The sequence below is a fragment of the Perca flavescens genome, chromosome 15 (genome assembly GCF_004354835.1).
Source record: "Perca flavescens isolate YP-PL-M2 chromosome 15, PFLA_1.0, whole genome shotgun sequence".
Lineage (NCBI taxonomy): Eukaryota > Metazoa > Chordata > Actinopteri > Perciformes > Percidae > Perca > Perca flavescens.
In genome coordinates, this window is record NC_041345.1 from 29,256,827 (window position 1) to 29,281,547 (window position 24,721).

The 24,721-nt window shown below is 40.4% G+C and overlaps 1 protein-coding gene and 2 non-coding genes across 3 annotated transcripts; all 3 read left to right on the forward strand.

Annotated features, from left to right (window-relative positions):
* The first annotated feature begins 579 nt into the window (after window positions 1-579).
* Window positions 580-23,522, forward strand: nfe2l1a (nfe2 like bZIP transcription factor 1a). The gene is made up of 9 exons (XM_028600552.1): window positions 580-660; window positions 3,050-3,707; window positions 4,807-4,998; window positions 15,114-15,287; window positions 17,464-17,532; window positions 18,453-18,599; window positions 18,706-18,877; window positions 19,088-19,777; window positions 20,455-23,522. The coding sequence occupies exons 2-9, from the start codon at window positions 3,435-3,437 to the stop codon at window positions 21,444-21,446; spliced, it is 2,709 nt and encodes a 902-aa protein (XP_028456353.1). The 5' UTR covers window positions 580-660; window positions 3,050-3,434; the 3' UTR covers window positions 21,447-23,522.
* trnav-uac (transfer RNA valine (anticodon UAC)) lies at window positions 10,424-10,496 on the forward strand. The gene has a single exon. It is a non-coding gene; the product is annotated as a tRNA-Val (tRNA).
* On the forward strand, window positions 11,421-11,493 carry trnai-uau (transfer RNA isoleucine (anticodon UAU)). The gene has a single exon. It is a non-coding gene; the product is annotated as a tRNA-Ile (tRNA).
* Window positions 23,523-24,721: the final 1,199 nt, after the last annotated feature.

The window sequence follows — 24,721 nt, forward strand, 5'->3', positions numbered from 1 at the left end:
GTTACTACTACTGTACTAGCCCACTTAACAAAGTAAGGTTTTTGCACACAAAACATGTGTTTCTATGATACCATTTTTTTTTATATAAATTTAACTACCCAACAATATAACAGCCTACAAGTCTAGCTGAGATGAGTAGCCGATTAACCACATAACTGTTTGGATCATTTCCAGTTTCTAAAATGTGAGAGTTTTTTCTGCTTTGAGTACTTTAACTACATTTTCCTGATGATACTTACATACTTCTACTTAAGTAACATTTTCAATGCAGGACTTTTACTTGTAACAGAGTATTTTTTACAGTGTGGTATTAGTACTTTTACTGAAATAAATCACTGGTCACATGTAATAAAATATCATCATAGGGAACATTTGACTGATGTTACTGCACAATCACTGCTTTTACTTTACCATAAACCAAGCTGATAATGCCTCAGTACTTTTACTTTAGTAGGGTTCTAAATGCAACACACACGCACGCACACGCGCGCGCGCGCACAGACACGCACACACACACAACCATGTTTTGTTTTCCAGGGAGGAGCTGCTAAACGTCATCAGTGGGTGTGGCTTTAAGTAGTCTCACCACCCCGCGTGCCCAGAACAGAGACAGAGACAGAAACCGGGACAGTGTGACACACCGGGCAACGCTCTGAGCTGGTAAGACACATAGTTATGACATTCTTATGGTCTTCTTAACAAATGTAAGCGGTATGAAGTATTGACCCCGCTGTGTTAAATGTTGTTCAGCAGCAGTTGATGTCAGTGTGAAATGGCGTGGGGAATCCCTGTAATATCCCCGTAATGTTCCTCTAATAGCCCATATAGAGCCATGTTTACTGTCAGCAGGGCATCGCAGTGTTTTCTGTGTTGTCAAAACGTTGCGTGATATTTCCGAACTCATAACTGTGTTACAGCTATATCAGGTCAGTATCAACACATTGTGCAACCTGTTGCTCCTCCTTCGTGTTCACTTCAGGGAACATGATACAATAATACTAGAGCCTAATATTAACGCAAGGCACAGTCGTGTATGACAGTACTTGACAGCTATAGTGGTGGAATGATCAAACAAAGCATTGAGCCGATCTGTACATTAATTAAGTACTTCCATTGTCTGCTACTTTAACTCCACTACACTTATGTGACAGTTTTTAAATAGATTGTACAACTCGCTGAATTTAAAATATTTCACATTGACTTCCACCAATTACGACAATAAAATGCTACTTACACATAAATCCAAGCTATAACAGTGTGCCCACTACACACACAGGTTTTTTTAAGTACATGTTACTGCTAATACTTCAGTAGTTTGAGTAACATGACTACTTCATCCATCACTATTAATTACATGCAATAGCAGCCTGTTAAACAACACAGTAGGCTGCACTATTATACCGTAGCCTGCTAGTTTATGTACACATGAGTTTTACACTACTAAAATAGAATAGAATTCAACTTTATTGTCAACGAAGATGGGAAATTGTCTTTGTCCATCTGACAGTTCATTATAACACAACAACAGCAACAACACTGACAGGAACAACATGCAAGCAGAGAAAAACAACAACAAAAGACAACAATTAGGTTTTTTAAAGAATTGACCAAGCCATGTGAGATAATTCACTTTTTCTATAAAAATTCAATTTATTATTATTATTATTATTATTATTATTATTATTATTATTATTATTATGTCATACATGTAATGTTACACCAGACCAAAATTTCCTCCAAACCACACAGTGCAAGATTAGATTCTTGTATAAGAGGATAAGGTGACACTACACTGAACTATGAATCAAAGCATTCTGTATCGTTTTTATATCCCTGGGTCTTAAGGTGGTGCTGACAAGTTACAGTCAGCTGTTCCACTGCCACTTGTGTAAACAGGTTACCACAGCATGAAGGGAGGGAGGGAGGGAGGTAGGGAGGAGACAAGAGAGGGGTTTTCCAGACAAACACTGGCAATTACATCATGTGGCTGCAGTGTTGGGCAGGCAGGTGGTTACCAAGCCCTTTCTAGAAGTAGGTTGAACTTATGAGAGAGATAGAGAGAGAGAGAGAGAGATAGAGAATGAGAGAGAGAGAGTGAGAGAGGGAGGTGATAGTGCCCTGTGTGTGTGTGTTTGGGTGTGTGTGTGTGTGTGTGTGTGTGTGTCTATCTTACCTCTGCACATAAACTGTATGCAGTTGGCTGCACTGACAAGGCAAGATTAGTTTTTGTCAACTGCAGTTTCGATACGATTAACGATTTTAAGTTAGCACACAATTTCTTTTTAACAGAATGAGCTGCAGACAAAAATGACTGAAAAATGTTCCTTTATTTATATAAACTGTGAAAACCAACAGATGTGTCCTCTTATCACAAGTGCAACTGAGAATGTGTTTTATCTTAAATAGCAAAAAGGAAATACAAAAAAATTATAGTTAGATTTAAAACAAATCCCACATCAAAATAACTAAATGAATAGAAAAAAAATATTTTCCAAAATTATAAACTAAGAAGACGTAGTGACGGCTGAAGTCAAACAAGTGAAATAAAAAGTAGAGTACGCCCTTGGCCGCTTAAGAATTGCATTGCGATGTAGATATGTAGATATTTAACCGATTCATGATGCATTGTTACATCCCTAATAGCTGTTATAGAAATATAATAATATAATAACATTGTTTCTATAGCACTTTTAAAAACAATAGTTTACAAAGTGCTTTGACAGAAGAAACAAAAGGGCATATGAATCAATACACATACACATTTATACATGCATATTGTAATAGTGAAAATAGAAGATGGGGCACCTTAAATGGACAGCTAAAATGAAATGTGAATAAATAAAATTAAGTTAAAAGACGATAAAAAAAGATGACAAAAAGATGAGCTGTAGTAAGCAGTTTGGTAGCAGTAAAACATGCTAATAACAATTAGCACAATAATTGAAGTACATGAAGTACATCACAAATGATATTTGCTATAACTTGTGTAATATTTGGCCTGTGTAGTCAGTCACTCTGCTCTGAAGCAAGTTGCTCTCTTCCTTCACAGGAAGAAACGTTTGGGAAGTGTCCATGAAGACCAACAGGTTTTGGATGAACCTCGGAACGTATCAATCTTTGTTTTTGTTGAGTTCCTCCTTCTAAACTTTTGCACTGAGCAGCTTGAACAGAGCAGTTTTATGGAACCGTGTAGTGTCTGGTTCTACATCATAAAGTCCCTACCAGAGCAATTTTTCATCATAGTTTAAGGGGTGAAAAAATAAAGTAAATTTTTTGGAGCCCCTCTCCTTCATCAGGGAGGTCAGTAGTTACGTACAGAACATACAGGGACTTAACACTTTGCCCACGGACACAAAGACAGAAGAGACACTCATTGTGGTGGGGACTGGGTTAAGCTCTGGACCCTTTGCACGTCCTGTGACGTACCAAAGACCATGCTGTACCTAAAGAAATACTTCACGGAGGGCCTTATCCAGATGGCCATCCTGCTCAGCCTGGTTGGAGTGTGGGTTGACGTGGGACTGGAGCCCTACATGACACAGGAGATGATCCTGGGTCCCACCTCGGCGCTGACCCAGACGCAGTTCCACAACCTCCGCAACCGCCTGGAGGACGGCCAAGACCTGCACCCCAAGAGTGTGGACCTGGACAGGTTCTTCACGTCACGAAGGCTGCTGGGCTGGGTCCGCTCTCTTGACAGACTACAGGTTGGAAAACATGTCTATTTCCATCTCCATTTATAGGGCTGGGTATCGCCAATGGTTTTCCCAAATTGGTTCCATTCCGATTCACAAGGTCCCGATACGATTACATTTCCGATTCGATAGGTTAGGGAAATTTCAGTTACGATACCAATTTTGCTTGGATATAAAATAGATTCTTATGCTGTAATTTGTACAAGTGAGAAGCAATATATATATATTTGTTATAGTGCACCAGGTTAATGTTTACATTAAGAATTGAACCCCAAAAAGTTTGTTTAAAGTACTTTTTACTTAACAGGACTAACATGATATTAACATATTACATATATATAAAATGATCGATTTTGGGATTTTATTAATCGATATCAGATCACTCAAACAAAGATTGATTTTAATTGGAGAATCGGTTATTTTAACCCTGGTGCAGCTTTGGCTTCCGAGTTCCGAGGTACAATTAGTAAATGGAACGCACTATAAATCCATCAGACTCCATTAAAAAAAACTTTTGGCGTGTATAGAGCCAACATATTTTTTATTTGTTAAATAAGTTAGCTGTTTATTTCAACCAGAACTAGTTGAACTTATTGTGTTTCTGTCGATTTTGAATGAAGTGTATTTTACGATGCTAAAATGACATGCATAAAATGTTTATTTACATGGAGTCTGGTCTTTTTAGCGAACTCAATTTCGCGGATGTTTTTATGTTTACAAAAAGGATCTTACTCTTTAACAGAAAGGTAGACTTCCATAGAAATCCTTTCCCTAATGTTGTCAGACACTTACAGTAATAATCGGAGCCTGTCAGTGGCAAAACAAGCACTTTCGTAAACGTAAATGGAAGGTGCACAAGTGCCCTACTTCTATTGTAGCTTGTTTCGCCGCTGCCGACTGCAGTGGTCTTGCTGAATACTGGACCAATTTCAAAGATTGTTGTTCCCATCTGTCACTCAGACACAAAAACATAGGAAAATAGGGTCCACGTTGAAAACAAACAAAGTTACCCTTCAAGGGTAATCACATTTTAGCTGTTTCCCTTTTGCTACCTACAGTTTGTATTTACCAGAGGCTCTTACAAATCCCCCCTTTATACCTTTCTCCACAGGTTCCTCATGCACAACTGGAAACATGGCTGGCCCAGCGGGAGCCAGATCCTCTCCCCATGGCATGTCCAGACCAGTCATCCCCACTGGAGAGAGCACCTGCTGGGGTAGAAAGAGACCGAACTGCCCCGCCTGTGGAATCCAGAGCTGCACTTGGTACCATGCAGGAAGAAAAAGAGGAGGGTGATAAAGAGGTACAGCTGTTTCATTCACACTCTTTAAGAACATCTAGGATTTGTGTTTCAGCTTGATCTGGAGTATCTATGAGTACCTGATAAGACTACCTGCCATATTTAATAATATTTCATTAGTGTAGGAACCTTTCAATTAGATATATACAGTTTGAAGCGTATTTTTGGACACACCAAGCTCTTGTCCCGTGTGTTGAGTTGTCACATAGCCAACAGCCTGCTATGGCTTCTAAAATGCTAATATAGTTTTAATTTTAACGAGAATGAATATATTTCTACGCAGAAAAGGTTCCGTTATTATGTTAGTAGTAAAGCGGAGTCTTCATAGTTCAGTTCAGGTACAAGGGTTGACAGAGTTATCTTCAGTTCATATCAGCAATCTCAATCTGTTGACCTTTGACCCTGTGGGATCTACAGCCCAAAAACCTTGTTTGTGCACAGTTGGACGGGTTTTTACAAGTGCTGTGAGAGCTTAAAGGCAAACGTTGTTGTGTTATAGCTCATGTAAAGTGTTTCCAGCCGTGAGTCCAAGGGCCGGGGTATGCTTGAAACATGTTTTTTTATTTTATTTTTTTCACATATCTCACATGCAGTCAGATTAAAACCGGAAATACTAAATACTAAAATGTGAAATAGTTGCTTCTAGAAGTCAAAATCATTTTGTTTCCACAGCTGAACAGCAGTCTTTAAAGTGCAGACAAACTCACAAAGTCTGTTAGAATCTACTGACTCCCCCCGAAAATCCACAGAAGCAGAAATATAAAGCTATTTATTTATAGATTAGTGATGTGGACAAGAGTGCTGTTTTTGTTTGGGCTCTCACCAAAACTGAGTGTAATGTCATGTGAGATAATGACTCAGCTAGATGAGTCACCAGGAAACCTCAGCCTACCACAGATGACCTCCCGAGGAAAATGAAGCCAAACAATCAGTACAGTGGTAATACAGTAATGCTGGAGAGAATACACCTTTTAAATAAACACAGTAACCTGGTTACTGCTGGTTGTTTTTGCAATAACATCATTCCTCAAACTTCATGTTTGTGGAGTAAGTAAGTAAGTAGAACAGCTTGATATTCGACCCCACGGCGAGAGAGAGAGAGAGAGAGAGAGAGAGAGAGAGAGAGAGAGAGAGAGAGTTTTGTTTTGGAAACAGGAAGAAAAGTGGAGTAAAGAGTAGGGTTGGGTACCGAAACTCGGTGCCAATAGGGAACCGGTGCCGACGTAAACGGTAGTAACGAGACCGAATAAGAACGAAAGTTTCGGTGCCTCATTTCGGTGCCTGACTTTACACTACACCTGACAGCATGTAACGTTAGCCTACCTTTAGCTAGCAGCTGGATTAATCACGGTTAAAATGCTGACAGCTAACGTTAAACAGTGTAAAGTGTGACTTTATTTCACTGTGGAGGACTTCTACAGCGGGATGTCGCAATTCATAGATATACAGTATGTTTATATGGTCGGAATTAAACAACACAGACGGTGCGTTCACTTGCAGCTGCCGTTGTCGGAATTAAGCAACACAGATTCACTTAAAACAGGTAGCCTCGTGGTGCATTGACAGTAATTGTAAAATACCCTTTTACCATCTGGGTTTCAACAGCAATTTACTGGTGAAATAAGTTATTGTTATTGTTATAGTTATTACGTTATTATTAAATCTTTAATTTTGACCATGGCCTTAGCAATAAACAAGTCACTTGTTTACTACCCTTATTTTTTTTCTTCTTCTTTTTTTTTTTTAACTTCATTGAAAAGTACAGGTTCAGGCACCGTTTAGGCACCGGCACCGTTTTAAAAGTATCGATTTAGCACCGGAATCGAAAAAAAACCAAACGATACCCAACCCTAGTAAAGAGTCAGTCCCTCCAGAAAAACGCGATTATGCAATCGCATAATTCAATGCATAATCAGCCAAAGTCTGCATATTTATGCGCATTTTTTCAAATACGCCGCACTTTCGCCACATAAATTCCCGATTTCCGCGCAAAATATGCGGGGCTTGCATGATTGCAATAATCCCCGCATTTTCGTTGCAAAAAAGTCACATATATCTTAACAGAAAGTTGAAAAATGTTGCGTTTACTTCACACAAGAGCAGCCATTTTCCCCTGTTGCCGTGGGAACGTTATAAAGTGACATATTTACGGGACATGAACATCATCGAAAAGCAGGGCGTTGGGGGAATCACTTTTTTTCTCTTTTTCATCAAACCGCAGTTTTTGCATGTTCCCGCAATTTTTGCAAGTTCCCGCAATTTCATTGCATAAAATTGCATAAATATCCCACATATTCCATTGCATTTTTTAAGAAAACGTGCCGCATAATCAAGGATTTTTGCCCGCAACAATCTCAAAAAAACTATTATAGAAGAGCAACAGGTTTACGTAGCTCCGTGCAATTTAAAAAAAAAAACGAAAACATACTATGCCACAAACACATACCTTCTACACCTTGTCAACAAGACCTCTATAAAGAACTATTTCTATTTCAGAACTCTAGTCCTAACCTAATGGGAGCTAGGGAGTTTTCAGTATTTGGTATTACAGGTGTCACTGGTGTGCCAAAACCTCTCCAAGTGATCACATTTTGCTAAATGCTTTTACTCACTTCTAGGGCTGTGCGATATGGAGAAAATCAAATATCACAATATTTTTGACCAAATACCTTGATATCGATACCGCAACTAAATTGTAGTGTTGACTATTGATGCTTTCACAAAATATTTATTTGATAAATAATCTCAAGTAATGTGGATATAATGACTAAGTGGGTAAAGGCAAATAATATAACAGCTAGAACAGTCTGGTAAGTTCAGAAAATGACTTTACTGTATATTACTATTACGATATTATGGCAAGTCTTTGCTAACACGTTCGCCACAACTACTTTAAAAGAATAACAAGTCAGTGTTGTTTTTTTGAGCTTTTTCCGCAGCCAAGAAGAAATAATCTAAAGGTGCCTTGCCATACAAAACCGTTTTTACTTGCATTTTTTGAAATATGTTAGGTCCATATGTGTTTGTGTTATGTTGTGAATGTGAAAATGAACTGCTACCTCCTCTGTCAGTTCTAGCCATTGAAAAGAAATAAGCAGAGAAATCAGGCCAATTACAAAAGCTGGTCAGTCTGACATCATATTGCCTGAGCTCATTACTATTCATGAGCTCCCCAGTTGGGCTGGGTAAAGGATTCTGACAGCCAGGCTCTCATTTGCTAGCTGTTAGCCAATCAGATTCAAACAGCTTAGCTTGTTGAAAATGAATGAGAACTGGCAGAAATCGAGCTGAGTCTTCCTGTAGGCTTTCTATACCACGCTAGAATGGCTTGAAACAAGGTAACCAAGGCATTTTTTCCACAAAAAATGTTACAGAGTCCATGGTAGAACTTCAGACATTACCACAAAGTAATAAAATACGTGCGGCAGGGCACCTTTAAAGGCACCTGAAGTATCCGTTCATGTCAGGTGTACTGTGCAAAGGTTTGTCTATGTTTTAGATACATACAAGATACATTATGTTCATCAGTTCATCAGCTGTAAAGTGGTTTTCCAACTGCTTCCAGTTGTCATGCTAAACTAGACAAATCACATTGTGGCTCCAGATTTGTATGTAACACACAGAGATAAGAGTGGCATCACTCATCTCATCTCACTCTCAAAAAAGAAAGTGAATAGTCAGATAACATAGGTAAGGGGAATCTGCTGATGATCATCTGATCTGGGTGGCAGCACCGACTTCATGTTTTGGCATGCATAGACTTACGCCGTTAGCTCCATTTGTTAATGGCAACGCGTCAGACATGCCTGGTCAAGCATGTGGCCCATAAGACAGACTTCAGCACATATAATACATAACCTGGCATCAGATCTGACACCTCAGACACAGACATGTCTAAAGTAGTTGAAGGGGTCACTCTGGGCGCTGAGGTCCACAGTTCACAGAATTGAACACAAATCTTTTCCAATGACTGAAGCAGGATTAATACTTTAAAATGATTCGCAGAAGATGTCTCTGCGGGTATACGCAAAGCAGAGTGGAGAACAATGTGGAAAAAATGGCACTGGTGTCATTTTCATTACATTTGATCCTTTATCAGGAGGGAGGTCACCATGATTCATCATCATTATAACCAAATAAAGAAGATCCATCACTTCGTGTAGAAGAAAAACTCCCAGAGACTCCATAAAACACACTGAGACACATTGCAGAGGCCAACAAACTGTACAATATATAAATAGCCCACAGATTGGCCTTGTCTGGACATGTACACACACACACACACACACACACACACACACACACACACACACACAGAGGACATTACAAACTTGATGTAACACATTTGAGATCTAAATACATTTCAGACTTTTTTTACATTCTCTTTGATGGAACTGAAAGTGAACACAACAGGGTTTTTGAACTCTACTCATGTATTAAATGACACTCGTACACAGAAACACACACACACACAAAAACACAACACTTTAGCTTGTGACCAACTGGCTTGTTTTGAAACCTGATCGCTGGCCCGCTGTGTCCTGACACAGTTTTGCAATACCTCCTGTTTACTGCATCAACACACAAACACACACGCACACACACGTACACCCACGAAGACCCATAGGCATGCATGTAAACAAATGTACAGAAATGCATGATGTGCAAACTTGTTGCTATAGCTTGTGCTTCTTTATTAGCAGTGTTGTGGGAATTAAGCAGGAAATCCTTCTTTTGCCAAGCGACACAGCTATATACTGCAGAATAAAGGACATAATGACAGCGGACAGTGTTTAGTGATGCGCCTGTGCATATTTCAAGTTGTGATATTATGTAAAAGCTATGTCTAGTAATATGTAGTTCAGCGCTGGAGTATGGTCTGGCTACTGCCTATCTATTCTGGGATAGGGTCAAACGCTGTGGCTTGTTTGTACCGTCCTGGGTGGCGCTAAGCCCCGATAGAGGAGAACAAACATCACAACTGTATACATTCTATATTCACTTATATTCTGCTCCATGTGAGTTGGCTGATTGAACTTTTTTCTTTGCATTTTTGAAAACCGTTTCATAACGTGCCATAAATATGGTTCCATAGTGTAGAGGTTATTATGTCTGCTTAACACGCAGAAGCTCCTGGGCTTGAAACCCCTTGGAACTGGTCCTGCAGGTCATTGAGCCCCACCTCCAGCACATATTCCACCTGTAGGCTCTGCATCTATCTTTCTCTAGAGAGGAAGTCAGTATTGTCAATACCCCGCTGTGCTTAGCTTGAAGTTTACCCGTGTAGAGAGATAAGGTAAAGGCCCATACTCCAAATAATAAAACTATACATATTTTACATTCACATATAACCTGTTTCATGTGAGTTGGCTGACTGAATTTTTTTCTTTGCATCATTGAAAACCGTGTTATAATAAGCCATATATGTGGTTCCATAGTGTAGAGGTTATCACGTCTGCTTTACACGCAGAAGGTCCTGGGCTCAAAACCCAGTGGAACCATTACTTTATAGCTGCTGGTTGCAGAGCCTCTCCTGGTGCTAATCCTTTGAGGTAATAATTTAGCAGCCAAATTTGCTGTCCTTTGTGACGTTTGCCCTACCTTGTGTTCCTGTCTGTTGCTGTTTCCTTACCAGGACACTCCGGATGCTGTAGATTAGGGGAGTCAAACTCAACTTCACTAAGGGCCACAGTGGAAATGAGAATCACATCCAGGGCCAGACATGTAGAGTTTATTAGCATGCTTTTATTTATCAAAAAAGTCAAATATCTTTGACCTTAATGATTGCATGTCTCATATATTCTTCTGACTTACAGTTGACATAAAGCCCTAAAAAAAGTCAGCACAGAAGTTTGGTAGCCATCATAGAAAAAAATCGCCAAAAAAAGGTCGAAAAAAAGCTAAAAAACTGGCAAAAACATCACAGTAAGCGCCAAAACCGTAAAGTAACAAAAAAGTGACAAAAACTTTGAAAAAGTGAAAAAAAAGTAGGTGGGCTGAAATTTTTTGTGAATCTAAATTGATATGCGGGCCGGATCAAAGTCTAAATCCAAAATCTATCTATCTAATTTGACACGTGCTGTAGATGATGTTATAGATGGTGCAGGAGTAGAATTTCCTCGAGGTGAAACAGTCTCTGCCTTGTCTTTCTTGCCACTGAGTCAATATGCAGTGTCAGACCCTCGGTCCTTGTCCAGAATGCGGCTGCTAGATTGTTGACTGGTACCAGAAGGAGGATATATCTCCCCAATATTGGCTTCTGGTCACTGGTTACCGGTCAAATATAGAAACGAGTTCAAGGCCTATACTCCAAATAATAAAACTATATATTCTACATTCACATATAATCTGTTTCATGTGTGTTGGCTGACTGAACTTTTTATTTTTGCATTTTTGAAAACTGTGTCATAACAGGCCAACAAAATGGTTCCATAGTGTAGAGGTTATCATGTCTGCTTTATGTGCAGAAGGTCCTGGGCTCGAAACCCAGTGGAGCCAGTCCTTTACATCTGCTGATTGCCGAGCTTGTCTCAGTGCTAATCCTTTGGGGTAGTTAATTAGCAGCCACATTTACTTTCCTTTTCCAACGGACCAGCACTTCTGGTCAAGTTTGCTGGGTCGCAATATACCTTAAAGCTGCAGTTTTGGAACTTTAATTAAAGGTAGTTTATTTGCATATATGCTGAAACTGCCACTATATCCTGACAGTAGCACATTAGACTCTGCCTCCTCCTAGTTCTATGGCATTTGCGAGTTTCCACCACACTCGAAGATAAACAACCAATCAGAGCCGAGGAGTCTCTAATGCAGTGTCAATGACTGCTCATGAACTGCAGTCAAGTATAAACTAGGCAGTGCTGATCAAATATGAATCAAGATTCTGTTACTGCATTACCAACTTTTTGCCTCAAATGTTTTCAGAAAAAATATGTCAGTGTATTGTTTAACGAGAAATTTCATGACCCAGCTGCCATGTTAAAAACAGGCAATAATCAGCACTGGGTTAGAGACTCCTCAGCTCTGATTGATTGTTTTCCTTATGCCATTAAGAGCACCAGGATATACTTGACAGCTTATATGACAAAAAGTAATTTTTTTTATAAAAGCTAACTAAATCTTTTAATTAACTATAAGAAATGCTGCATAACTAACACCTGAAAGCTATGCTGACACTTGCTGTTCATATAACATTTTAAAAAGTTTCACTGTCACCCAGCATCCACTTGTGAGCCTGGGGCGAAATCTATATCAAGGTTGAGCCTGTCTTGGTTTTCATCTAAAGCCCGAGTCACACCAAGCCGAAAATCGGCCGTCGGACAGTCTGGCGAGGTCAGTGACTCGAGTCTGTTCGGTGTGTTCCGTGCCGTTGTCCGTCCGATGAAGGCCCCGTCGGCCTTCATTTTGGCCGATTTGACATGTATAATCGGCGGGGCGGGCACTGCCGGCAGTCGGACTCAAATGACCCTGATTGGTAGAGTGCTAAGCCGGAAACGGGGAGCGGAATGAGCGTGACTAGAGTCTCTCAAAATCTGACGAAAATCTTTTAAACTGACCTTTGTCGATCTGCAATGAAGACAGATTCAACTGCATGGCCTATTTCTCGCTTAAAATGTTTTCAGAAACACGTTTTGGTGAACTATTTGAGTACAATATGAGATTGTATTCTGAACGAGCCGCCATGACTGTCTCTGAATTTCCGGAGAAACCAGACCCAAGTGATGCGTTCGTCCAATCAGCTGCCGGTTTTCATTTTTGGGTGACAATACAGATTAGCGCCGCCTGCTGTTATGGAGACGTATTACGTCTCATCGCTTTGGTGTGCTCCGAGGCACTCGGGGAGACTGATCAGTCCAACTGCATTTTCTGCCGAGGGTCGGCCGTCTGGTCAGTGTGTCTGGGCCTTAAGAATCTGTGACATCTTTTGAAATGTTACTATGGTTAAGGGCTATTAAAATGCCCATGACTTGTCTGACTTGACTTGTATAGCTGTATGTTTTTCCTGTGGCTCCTTAGCTCCTGGAAGTATTCTCAACTGTGCTCACCCCAGCATGATTCAAACTTGGGCTCTCAATTGCACTCATGTAGTGTAGTAAGGGATATTTGCACAGGCCTGACCCATTTAAGTTCAAGGCTACATACTTGTCCTTGCTGGCCAGCTGTTGAGGGTCTCTGGGCTGGTCTGTAAGCCCCCAGCCAGGTCAGGAGAGTGTTAGAGCTATTCCGAGCCTGGCTGTCTGTCTCTGGTTTAAACAGGAGCCTTCACGTTCTGTGCATACAGGCTGGCAGTATAGAAGACACAACTATAGCTTTACACTACTCCGGTGGTTAGCATGGTGATGCCTTTGCAGTTTCATTTTTATGGTAGCCATAAAAGCAAAATGGAGTCTAAATAAGAATGAGCCATGCTTTTACTGTGTTGTAATCTAATGTGCCTGGGCGGATGATTATTATAACCATTTTTCTTTTTCTTTATTTCTCAATTAGATTACCAATCTAATTGATATTTATAATGGAACTTTTTCACAGCAGACATTTTTGACTTGTCATGGTAGGAAAAGCACAGCTGAAAGTGATAACCTTAACGATGGCTCAATTCCATCAAGTGTCCCAGTGAGCTATTCCAGTGAGTCAGCATGCACAACACCAGGACCTCTCCTAAGTGGAATGCAGCCATCAGTAATGGTTTTGAATACACCTGTGCTTTTCCTACCATGACATGTCGACATGTCTGCCGTGAAAAAGGTCTATTACTATTTGCTGAATTTTATTTTCACTCGCTCAAGAGGGCTTTATCAATCCACTTGACGAGGGCGGATTCAAGCACCTATGCTTTCCTTGTATGCTTTCCTTAGCTGTCTCCATCACTAGCAGCCATGAGTGTTTCTCTTTTGTTTAAGGTAGCCTGAGGAAGGACCAAGTTTTGCTGCTGCATCTCGTTGGCTCGTTTTTGGCAGTTTGTCATAGGCTGTATTTTACTGAGAGAAAATTACTTTCTTTTTCTCGTCATGATTTCAAGAAGGATATTGATGATTCAGCACCAGCCTCAAGGCAAAGTATTGTGGGAGTAAAGTAAACAAAAATAAAAAAATATTGTAGTTTTTCCCAAAACGTCATGTATGAAAAGACTCAAAGCGAACACTGTTAGTAGGCTACTTGACCGCTATAAGCAAATGTTTTAAACAGCCTTTGTATAGGAATAGTTTTGGCCTAAGCTTTTTGATCCATATAAGTGGTTGATCACTGTAACCGTGATCACTTTAAGCGGTTTCCAATTTATACATGTCCAAAATATGCTTTTGACATATTTCTATATGGAGATCCAACACATTCTTCTTTCTTTAAGTGTAACTTTAAGATCAGGGGTCTAGAAAAAAGTTGAGCAAGTCTTAATCAAGTTAATCAGACTTATTTAAGTCTCAGTCAACTCCAATACCCATGAGGCCTGCCCACTGGGAGCTTTCTTTGTTGAATACTAATAAAATAATCACATAATCACGGTTTCTTTGTTTAACCGCCAGTAATTGCGAACACTAGCTAAGGTCTTAAGACGTATGACTGGTAATTGTTCATTTTTGTTTAGATATGCCAAATTGTAATTAATAAAAGATTATTATTTGGACTATATATTTTAATTATTATTTCAATTGTTAGTTGTTGGCACTTAACCCTATACTTGTTCATAGCAACAAAAATGACAGAAAAAAATGTTTTATGATAATAAAGAGGTATAGTTTACGTTATAGGCTGTGCACCTGTGTTATTATATTATCTGGGTCACATAACTGATATATAAACAGTAGATGTATCCTGGAATTCATTCAAAATCTTGTTTAAAAAAGTAATGCATAAATACATTTTTTGAAATTTGACTGAAAGAGACAATTATATTGTTAATCGCAATTATTTCTGAGACAATTAATTGTACAACAAAAGCTCTAATCACCACTGCTTTACACACAGAGGTTCCTGGAATATAAACCCAGTGGAACCAGTGCGTTAGAAAAGCAAGCTGGCCCGTTAATAGAGGCTGTACAGTACTCAACATGACGTGTTAAGGCACAGACAGTGGCATAATGGCTGCTCTGACTAGATTGTTCTTCCTTTTTGTCTGCAACCAGGAAGGAGCAAACCATGCACATCATCACAGTGGTCCTCTGGAGGAGAGAGGAGAGGAAGAGGAGCAGGAGGAAGAGGAGGAACACCTGGGCAGGTGGACAGAGGGAAGAGGAAGACTAGGGGGTTCCTACAGCCGTGCTAACAACAGAGAGCTAACTCAGAATGAAGTAGACCAGGTAAGACGTAGTACGAATTCAGATTTTTTTTTGTCATGTCATCATGATAATGAAATGCGCGTTTCCTTCTTTGAAGATAATAACATTCGAAAAAACACACTAAACACAAATTTGAGTCTCCCCCATGATGCCTTCTGGTATAACACTTTAGTCCAGATTTAAATATTATACAAAACTACTGGTGGTTGCATTTAAATTTGGTACAGTTTCCAATGAGTATCACAGTCAGGCTGCCATTGTGGCTACAACCCTGTAGTAGACTAGTAAACTTTAAATCAAAAAAGCATCATTAAAGGAATAGTTTGACATTTTGGGATCTGAATATGCATGTATGAATGGTAAATATGTAGATTAAGCTAGCAGTTATTTAGCTTAGCATAAAGACTAGAAACAAGTGGAACCAGAGCTGGCTCTATCCAAAGGGTAAGGGTAAATCCACGCAGGATCTCTAAAGCTCACTAATTAACACATTTGTTTAATCTTTAAAATAACTGAAGTGTAAAATAAGGATGTGAGGATAACAATGGGATCGGCCATTACTGTGGGCAGAATGATGTGTCACTAGAAACTGAATTTGAATGATTTACATTTGAAATGTAATTGCAATTTGAATTATTGCATTAAAAAACTGAATTTAAACCCAACATTTTTTGAATTTGTATTGTTCAAACCACTGGGGCCTAAGCCATTTTTTTCTCAATAATTGGGCTGCCTCGTCTCCTTGTGTAAATAATGATTGTATAACCTCAACCCTGTAATGCACAATCAAGTTAAGTTTTTTCAGGACAATCTGGGCTATGTCACATGAATGTATAAATTGCTATATGACTATTAAAGACAAAAGAAAAATCCAAACTGAAATTGAATCTCACAGAAATGTATTGAAATCACACAGAGAACAATAATGACTTTTGGATTTAGAAAATTGTCCTCCCAAGTCTTGGCAATCAGGGGAAACAAAATTAAATACTGTAATTAATACAAATATAAAACTATTTAGATTTCTTTCCGAGAAGACTATACACTTTTATCTACAAAGTTAGTTGTGCCAACTCCAGTGCATTTCCTGTCTGCTATGACACATCAGGAGGCCAAGTCACAATATTAATAGTTTAAAAACATGTCTGGAGAGAATCTTTTAAACGGCGGGTCCATTATTTATTAATTTCTTCTAAAGGTTTTTATATCATTCTGTTCCATTCTGTATCATTAAGCCCAGTTCAGACCAAAGATTTTTTTTATTTATTTATTGGAATCGTTTGGAAAATTTGGTTTCCAATCCGATCAGCGGTTCCAAATTTAACATGCACAGGTTTTGGTTTCAGTAGCAGCCGCCGTGCTTCCAGGCACTTCTGTGTTGCAGTGATGGAGCACAGTAAGCGGCGCTCTAAAATGTGACTTTATTTTACGTCGAAAACCCCTCGTAAAACTGTAAATCACCATTGAATCAAAATAAAAGTTTCCTCTTATCTGTGGATTAAACATGTGGCCCGTTTCAACTCCACATCTTAAATAATTGAAATCAAGAATCGATGAAAATCGGAATAGAAAGGAAGAATCGGAATTGGAATCAGAATTGTTAAAATCGAAACGATGCCCAACCCTATTGTTGAAAGCATATCAATATCCACATTCATATTTAGACAAAACAAATGATATATCCAGCTACAAAAAAGCCTAAAAGTCGGAAGTTCGAATGGAAGTACAACGAAGCGTTGTCATGGAGATGATACACTGCCTCATCTCATTGGTGTGAACTGGCAGGTTTTAGAACGCTGCAGACCGACACGTTGCAATAAGTTACAGGTTTCAACTCGTCGTGTCTTTGGTCTGAACTGGGCTTTATAATCAAATCCAAACATTCACATTTTGGTCGAAGTAAGTATGTTTTAGTGTCAAATTACTGTTTTCCCATAGGATCTTCTGTAGACTGTAAATGTCCGTTCAAAATGTTATGGCAATCCATATAATCATTGAGATAATTCAGTCGAGCCCAAAGTCTTGGATCTACCGACCGACATGGCCATCCCTTGAGCCACACCGCCAGCATGGCTAATACAAAACACACACTGGGAAAGTCAACCAGCTGGTCAAAATTGGCATTAAGTCAAATGCAACTCAACTTCTTTGCCTTCTCTTTAAAGCCATTTTTTAATTCCTCTCTCTCTATTTTCAGACTTCTCTCTCCCTCCGGGAGTGTTTGAGGCTGTTGGAGGAAAACTTTCCCTTCACAGAAGAACAACAGGTACACACTTGTCTCTTCTCAATCCGTGTATGGTTCGTTCATTCGTTATTCAGTTTTCAAACCAAAACAGAAAAACCAAAAAATTTTATGTTTTCTTCGTTTTTATGTATTAAAAACCAGAACACAAAAACACAAAAACCAAAACACAAAAACCATGTGTTTTTTCTTTGGTTTTTCTGTTTTAAAAACCAGAACGAAAAAACTGAAAAACACAAAAAACAATATTCTCTTTCTGTTTCTAATGATTATAATAATGGTTGGTCATCTAGGAGATGTGAGCCCGCCCACTATCAGACCCAGTTTCATCTGCTCCTCTGCGCGCCCACTCAGACGCGGTTTTATCTCCCACCTGAGAGCAAAGCAGAAAATGGAAACGTTTATTTTATTTCGGGGAAGCCGACGTCTTGGGTTCAAGGCAGAAGACCTAACATCAGATCCATTTTAAGTGTTGCTGGTTTAATGACACGTTTCGGATCCATTACCACACTTCAGAGTGGACATTCAACAACTTCTAACTATACTTTGGGACTACTAGCTAGTAAAGAGCTCCGAAAAACACGCCTGCTCAACCCGCCATCTTGCCGGAACCCCGCCGGATTTTCTGGGATTTTCCATTTTCCCGTTTTGGTTTTAGAATGACAAACAGAAAGAGAATATCGTGTGTGTGTTTTTCCGTTCTGGTTTTTAAAACAGAAAAACCAAAGAAAAAACACATGGTTTTTGTGTTTTGGTTTTTGTGTTCTGGTTTTTAATACATAAAAACGAAGAAAACATAACATTTTTTGGTTTTTCTGTTTTGGTTTGAAAACCGAATAATGAATGAACGAACCATACACGGATTCTTCTCTTTAGTCCATTCTGTTGTGTCCTTCTGGAGCTTAAACAGTACTCAGCATTATTCTTGCTTTCTTGCCCCTCAGTTACGTGATGTTGGTGGTAGAAGGGAAGACCAGGAGCAACAGCCACAAGGCAGGGAGCCCCTGCTGTCCCATATCATCCCCACTGCTAACCCATCCATGGACCTGGAGCTCCACTGGCAGGACCTGTTGGCTATCATGGAGCCTGAGGTGACTGGGAGAATCAAAGTAGATGACTTTACATTTGGCAAAAGATGAATGTATGAGTAAGCCAAGAAACAATACATTTAGATCTTTTTTTATCCCTCCTCTCCAGAATACAGACGCTGACATACTGACTTCATTTGACCACACCCAGAATTCAAGAGCAGCTGGGACCCTTCAGCCTGTTGGGTCTGAAGCTCTACACCAAAATTGTAACAACCACGAGAACGGCATAACAGAGGCTGATCGGGAAGAAGTTTTAATGGAGACTCCTCTGCAGCACGGTAACTCAGTTCAGAATTTGAAGTTTGTTGTAAGAATTCATGGACAGTATTTCTACACTCTAACAGCTCCTTAAAAATTGATTGGTCATTAAACATTAACAATCTTGTTTTTCTTATTTCATGAATGTTCCATTAATGACTGCACCAAAGGCTCTGTTGCATCCTACAATTCTTAACATTGTGCAAAAAATTCCCCCTATTTGTCTCTAGGTTTGTTGGAGCCTCCAAGGCAGTCAGAGCTAGAGCCAGCCCTCCTTCCTCTCACCCCCAGTGCAGACTTGGATGACCACAGTTCTGCCTCAAACACAAGGGACACTTTGCAAAACTCTAATGAGAATCCCTCGCACAGTCTTCCAGACCACACACATCTGCTTGCAGAAGATCCTTCAGAAAACATGGGACTAAATGCAGAAGATAACTCTAGTACCTTCAACATAAATCTACTAACACAAGGTCTTGGCGATACCCTGGAAGGCAGTCCGTGTTCACAGAATGCTCCCTCCCCTGAAAACCTTCCTAGCTTTGATGTCAACTTTCATTGGCGGGACTTGACGCCGTCTGGTTTCACCCCATCTCCAGAGGGGAATGGTATGACTCAAGACCGCCTGACATCTCCCTCCAGTGTCTTTCTGGTTGACGAAGAGGAGGATGGTGATGGTGAAGATGGCCTCCTTAGCCCACTTATTGACCTCTTAGAGGATGCTGCCATCTTGGATGAGATGAGATTGTTGGACCTGGCTCTGGAGGAAGGATTCAGTCCTGAGATGGCAGCCAAGCTGGAAGAGGAGGGCTTCCTTGACCGTGAAATATCCCAACAGGAAACCGGCAGAGATGATGACGACTCAGGCTCTAGCATGGCAGTCCCAGAAGATGAGGGTCAACCAAGAAGACCTCAGCAAGGTAATTAAATGGGGAGGCTATAGAGCTCAACAGTGACTGCCCACTTTTTTTATAACGGCTCTGGTTCCCGCAAGTGGTTCTCCCCATTCAATATCTCCATTGACGTTTAATTAAATGCTAATATAAAGAGTTTTAATCCTGGAACGAAGCCAACCAGCTACGAGATGAATCGTGACCATAAAACATTTGATTTGGTGCAAAAGAACATTTTGAAAACGTCAAAAAAGGCAACGGTACAAGATTGTGTACAGGAACTGTCATAGACTTCAATGGTAGAAGCACGCTTTAGCCGTTCGCGGGTGCGGTAAACATTCCCATGGTAACGAGTTCCACCAATCAGAGACGTCGCTGTTACGCTTAGGATTGTGAGTAGTATAGTAATTCTCCATAGGATCGCAAATTAAACATGTTTTTCTTAAAACAAGGTTGATTTCATATGGACTTCTAGCTTTTACAGGAGCAGAAACTTTCGTTTCACAACCTCGTAGCTCGTGGTCAGTCTGTGGTTTAGACATTATGGCTAATAATCAAAATCCTTTTGGAGAAAAAAAGAATGGGTTAATTTCTTCCGGAACCACACTGTTGAGCTCTATAGACATTGTTCTATACTTACTCAAGTATTTAGACCTACTATAAAACTGTAGAACTTACTTACTTTTCTTTTTTCCTCCTCCTAGACATCAAGGAGGAGACAGACTCCGACTCTGGTCTTTCTCTTTCTCTCAGCCACAGCCCTACTTCTCCATGTGCTTCTGAGGCCTCCTCTTACTCCTCTTCCTCAACCTCTTCTTCTTCTTGTGGGTCAGCTGTGGAAAGTCCCTTCTCTCAAGATGAGGATGAAGAGACGGAGGAAATGTTTTTCGGTTCAGATATGGAAGTGGAGGTGACCATAAAGCAGGAGGATTTGGAAGAAGAGGAGATGGGGGCAGTAGGAGGAGGCTACCCTGAAGATTTTGGGAAACCCTTCCCTCCCAACTATGGGGATCACAAGCTGTATAACGGCTCCCCTTGGCTGGAGCATATCGGCCACGATCACACGTACAACCAGCCCTTGCCGCCCGCCTCCTCTCCATCTCTGGGCAAGATGCCCACCAAACACACCAAATGCTCATCGCGCCATGACAACGTCAAGCCGTACCACCGCTCCTCTTCCAGACACATCTCCGAGACCAAAATGTGGAGCCGCGATGAACGGCGTGCCCGAGCCGGGAAGATCCCTTTCTCCAACGAGCTGATTGTTAATCTGCCAGTGGATGAGTTTAATGACCTATTGGCCAATTACCATCTCAGTGAGGAGCAGCTTATACTTGTCAGGGACATACGACGCCGTGGTAAGAACAAAATAGCTGCCCAGAACTGCAGGAAGAGGAAACTGGACGTGCTGCTGGAACTGAAAGACAATGTGTCAGGTTTGAGGCGCTACCGTTCGCGGCTGCTCCGAGAGAAACAGGAAGCCCTGAGGAACCTGCAGGAAATGAAGCGCCGACTGGGCACGTTGTACCAGGATGTCTTTTCCACGCTGAGGGACGAGGAGGGCATGCCGTTGAATGCTATGGAGTACCTGCTTCATTTTGAGTCAGATGGTAGCGTCACGGTAGCTTCACGCCAACAAGGGGCAGCGCTGCCACTGAGAAACAAAAGCAAGAAACAGAAGGACAAGAAGAAGTGAGGAGGGGCATACTGATGTGGTGGTGAATGAAGGAACACAGGAATTCTTTATCTGGTGTCAATGGAAGGTGCTGAAAGGTACCATGGAATCCTCACATGTCCTTGCACTGGCGTTTTTATTCAAAGAATTGGTGGATGGCTGGATGGACAGAGGAAATCAAGGCAGGAAAAAAAAGAGCAAGAAAACCTTTACCCCAGGATGTGTTGCTATCCATTCTTCTTTATGAACATTTTCTACACTGGAAAAAAACACTGGAGTTCAACAATTGTTAAGCTCAAACAACTCTGAGGTAAATCTAGGCTACTACATAGTGGAAATAAAACAACAGACGCTAGTTGACCTGGGACCAGCGCTTTTGGTGCATAGGCTAGTTCAATGCCTATGCACAATCCTGCTGGAAAATACTGAGTTGAACAAGCCAACAGACTAATAGCACGCTGGATCCTGGCCATCAGCTAATGTAGCCGAATTAGCCGCACAATCGCAGACACTACAATGACTCTGGGCCACCAAGGAAGGGTTGCTGGGGCACAGGAAGGGAAGTGGTGATCATGCCCCCCCTGAGCTGGTAGTGGTACGGCATCTCACTCAAAGACACTTCAGCAGGATAAAGACAGGGGGTCATGGGGATCAAACCTGTGTATATAGAGTTCCCAGATAGTGCAGTAACCACAGGCCACCTTGCTGCCAAAATGAACCAAAATACTCCAAGACTTTATGTACCATCTCCAGCAGAGTCCTTTCAAATAAATGTAGAGTAAATGTGGCACCTTGGCCACTTTGCTGGGCTTCTTGGAATACATAACCTAGGAGAGACTTCACGTCTGGCAGTTTTCCTTGACAATGTCCCTTACAAGTGCCACTCCTACAACCTGAATGAGTTTGGGGTTAGGGTTAGAGTGACTGAGGTATCAATGACAATTCACAAACAGCAAAACCATAGTGTCTATATAAGCTAAAATTTGGGGGATAGGCCTTTGGAGCCCCATCCATTTTCAGTCTGTTCTGAATATGATTAATCGACTTTGGATTGACCCAAATAGGTTGCCTGTATTATTTTTTTCTTGTGAATTTTCTGAAAGCACAATAGCAAGGGGTTTCACCTGTGCCTTCAACATACGTTTTTGTTTTTATGTATATTCAACCTATGTGACTGTGAAGCTGTGGAAATCGTATTGTCAACTTTAAACAAGATGGTGGGAATCTGTATTCCAAATATAGCTCAAGGGTAGGCCCAGGTACATGGGTACAACAATACAAGTTGTTAAGCTGTTAATGTTTTAAGATTAAAATGTCAAAATGTATGTCAAATGCCCCAAATACTTGCCTGGCATTTTTATTTTTTACATGAATTGATACTATAAAAATGACAGCTTTGGCCTTCAAATACATGTAACTCTGGATTCATAAACATTTCTCCAAACTCAAGGCTAATCTGTGAATTGGTTTAAGTAAGGATGTCACCCTCTGGTGGTTGTGCACATGGCTGAGTAAGACAGAACTCCATCCAGATTCTGATGAAACTATAAATGGAATTAAACATGGCAGCAGTTTAACCTCTTGATACTAAGAAGGGTATATTTATACATACATATACACTGTATTATAGGTTGTAGTGGAGTCTTCTGTTCATAAGTAGTAGTTGTGATGAGTAAATGATTATCAGCAAAGCAAATTTAGAATTTCCTTGGAATGAGCACAGCCAGGAGAACATGCTAGCAGTTACTACTGTGTAGTCAGACCTCCAACAAACACATTCAATTCGTAATGATGGATTGTTTTTAAGGAAAAGAACTTGTTTGAGTAAGTGTTCAGAGTTCTACCTAGTGGACACCTCATTTTAGAATCCAACTACTGCAAATGCCTGGCAAAGAAACGCAGTCAAATGAAACCAATCCATCTTTTAATTTCATGAAGACCAAAAATAACCTGCATGTCCTGCATGACCCATCAATACCACTGATGGACAAAGCTTTTATTATTGGTTTGTTTAAATTTTGTGCTTGTAGGTATTCAAGGAGGTTGTTTTCTGTAATATAAAATAAAATGAAAATAAATTGTATTTCTTTGGAGTCAGTTGAGTTCCCTCCGTCTGGTGTCTACACAGTCAGAATAGCAGATATCAGGGCTATGAAGGCCGCTCATTTTAATTCAGTACTAACAGTCCGTTACAGTAAAAAATGAAGACATAAGCTGCGGGCCAGTTCAGTGGCTTTGTTTATCTTACTGAAATATGTTATTGCACAGCTGAGAAATTGACTCTGTATTTATCTGAGTTTTGAAGAGCGTGCATACAGGCGCACTTTCCACCTTGTAAAGTTGGGAAATATTGTGTGGCGATGTTTTGTGATCAGGTGTTCACCAGTAAACTTCCTCCTAGTACATACAAGGTAACACATGACCTGGACCAATGATAACATTAGGTCAGAATGGGTTTTGTGCTGTACTACCTGCGATATAAAAGAAACATTTTTATAAAATGTCTAAAGTGTTGGCAGTGTGCAAAGGCAGAAAAAAAGATTGACTGGAGTTGAGAGTACATTACCTCGCGCCGCGGCAGCTAGATTCCCACACTATCATGAGATCATGCAAAAATCTGTGTTTTTTTTTGTTAGTTTGCCATTTTACCATTTTCTTAGTAATTAAACTTAAAAGGCCTATTTATGAAACTGGAAATAAACCCACAACGGCCTCCGTACAGACAAAATGGTCAGACGAGGACTCCACGAAGACACCAGAGACCGCTGAAGTTCACTCCGCGCAGGTCTGTAAGAGGAAAAAAATCGAACCGTGATTATTTTGACTGATGTTGCGATTGCGATATGATTCAGGATATTGCAGGGGAATGATAATTTTTGTATCATTATTCTAATTTTCATTAAAAAAATATTCAAATTAAAATGATTATAGACTTTTTCTTTAGTCTGTAGGATATGATTTGTAGGCTGGGACATCTCTGCAGAACCAAAATACTAAATTCTGAATGGTTTGACACATATTTTGCCTTTAAGGCTATAGTGCGTAGTTTCTGTCGCCCCCCCATAAGGAATTCTTAGTAGGCTAATGACAAAACTGTCGCCGCGTCCACATGATACAAGCCTTCCGTGATCGCGCACAGCCCCCACCCCTCCTCCACGCAGTAGCCAAGGAGGATAAAAAACAAAACAAAAACATGGGCTTTTCTTTCTGCGCGCGAAAGTCGCCGGACAATAGCCATACTGAGAAATCCAGAAAGAGTTGTGTGGAGCGGACAGTCATAATTAGCTTTGTAGCAA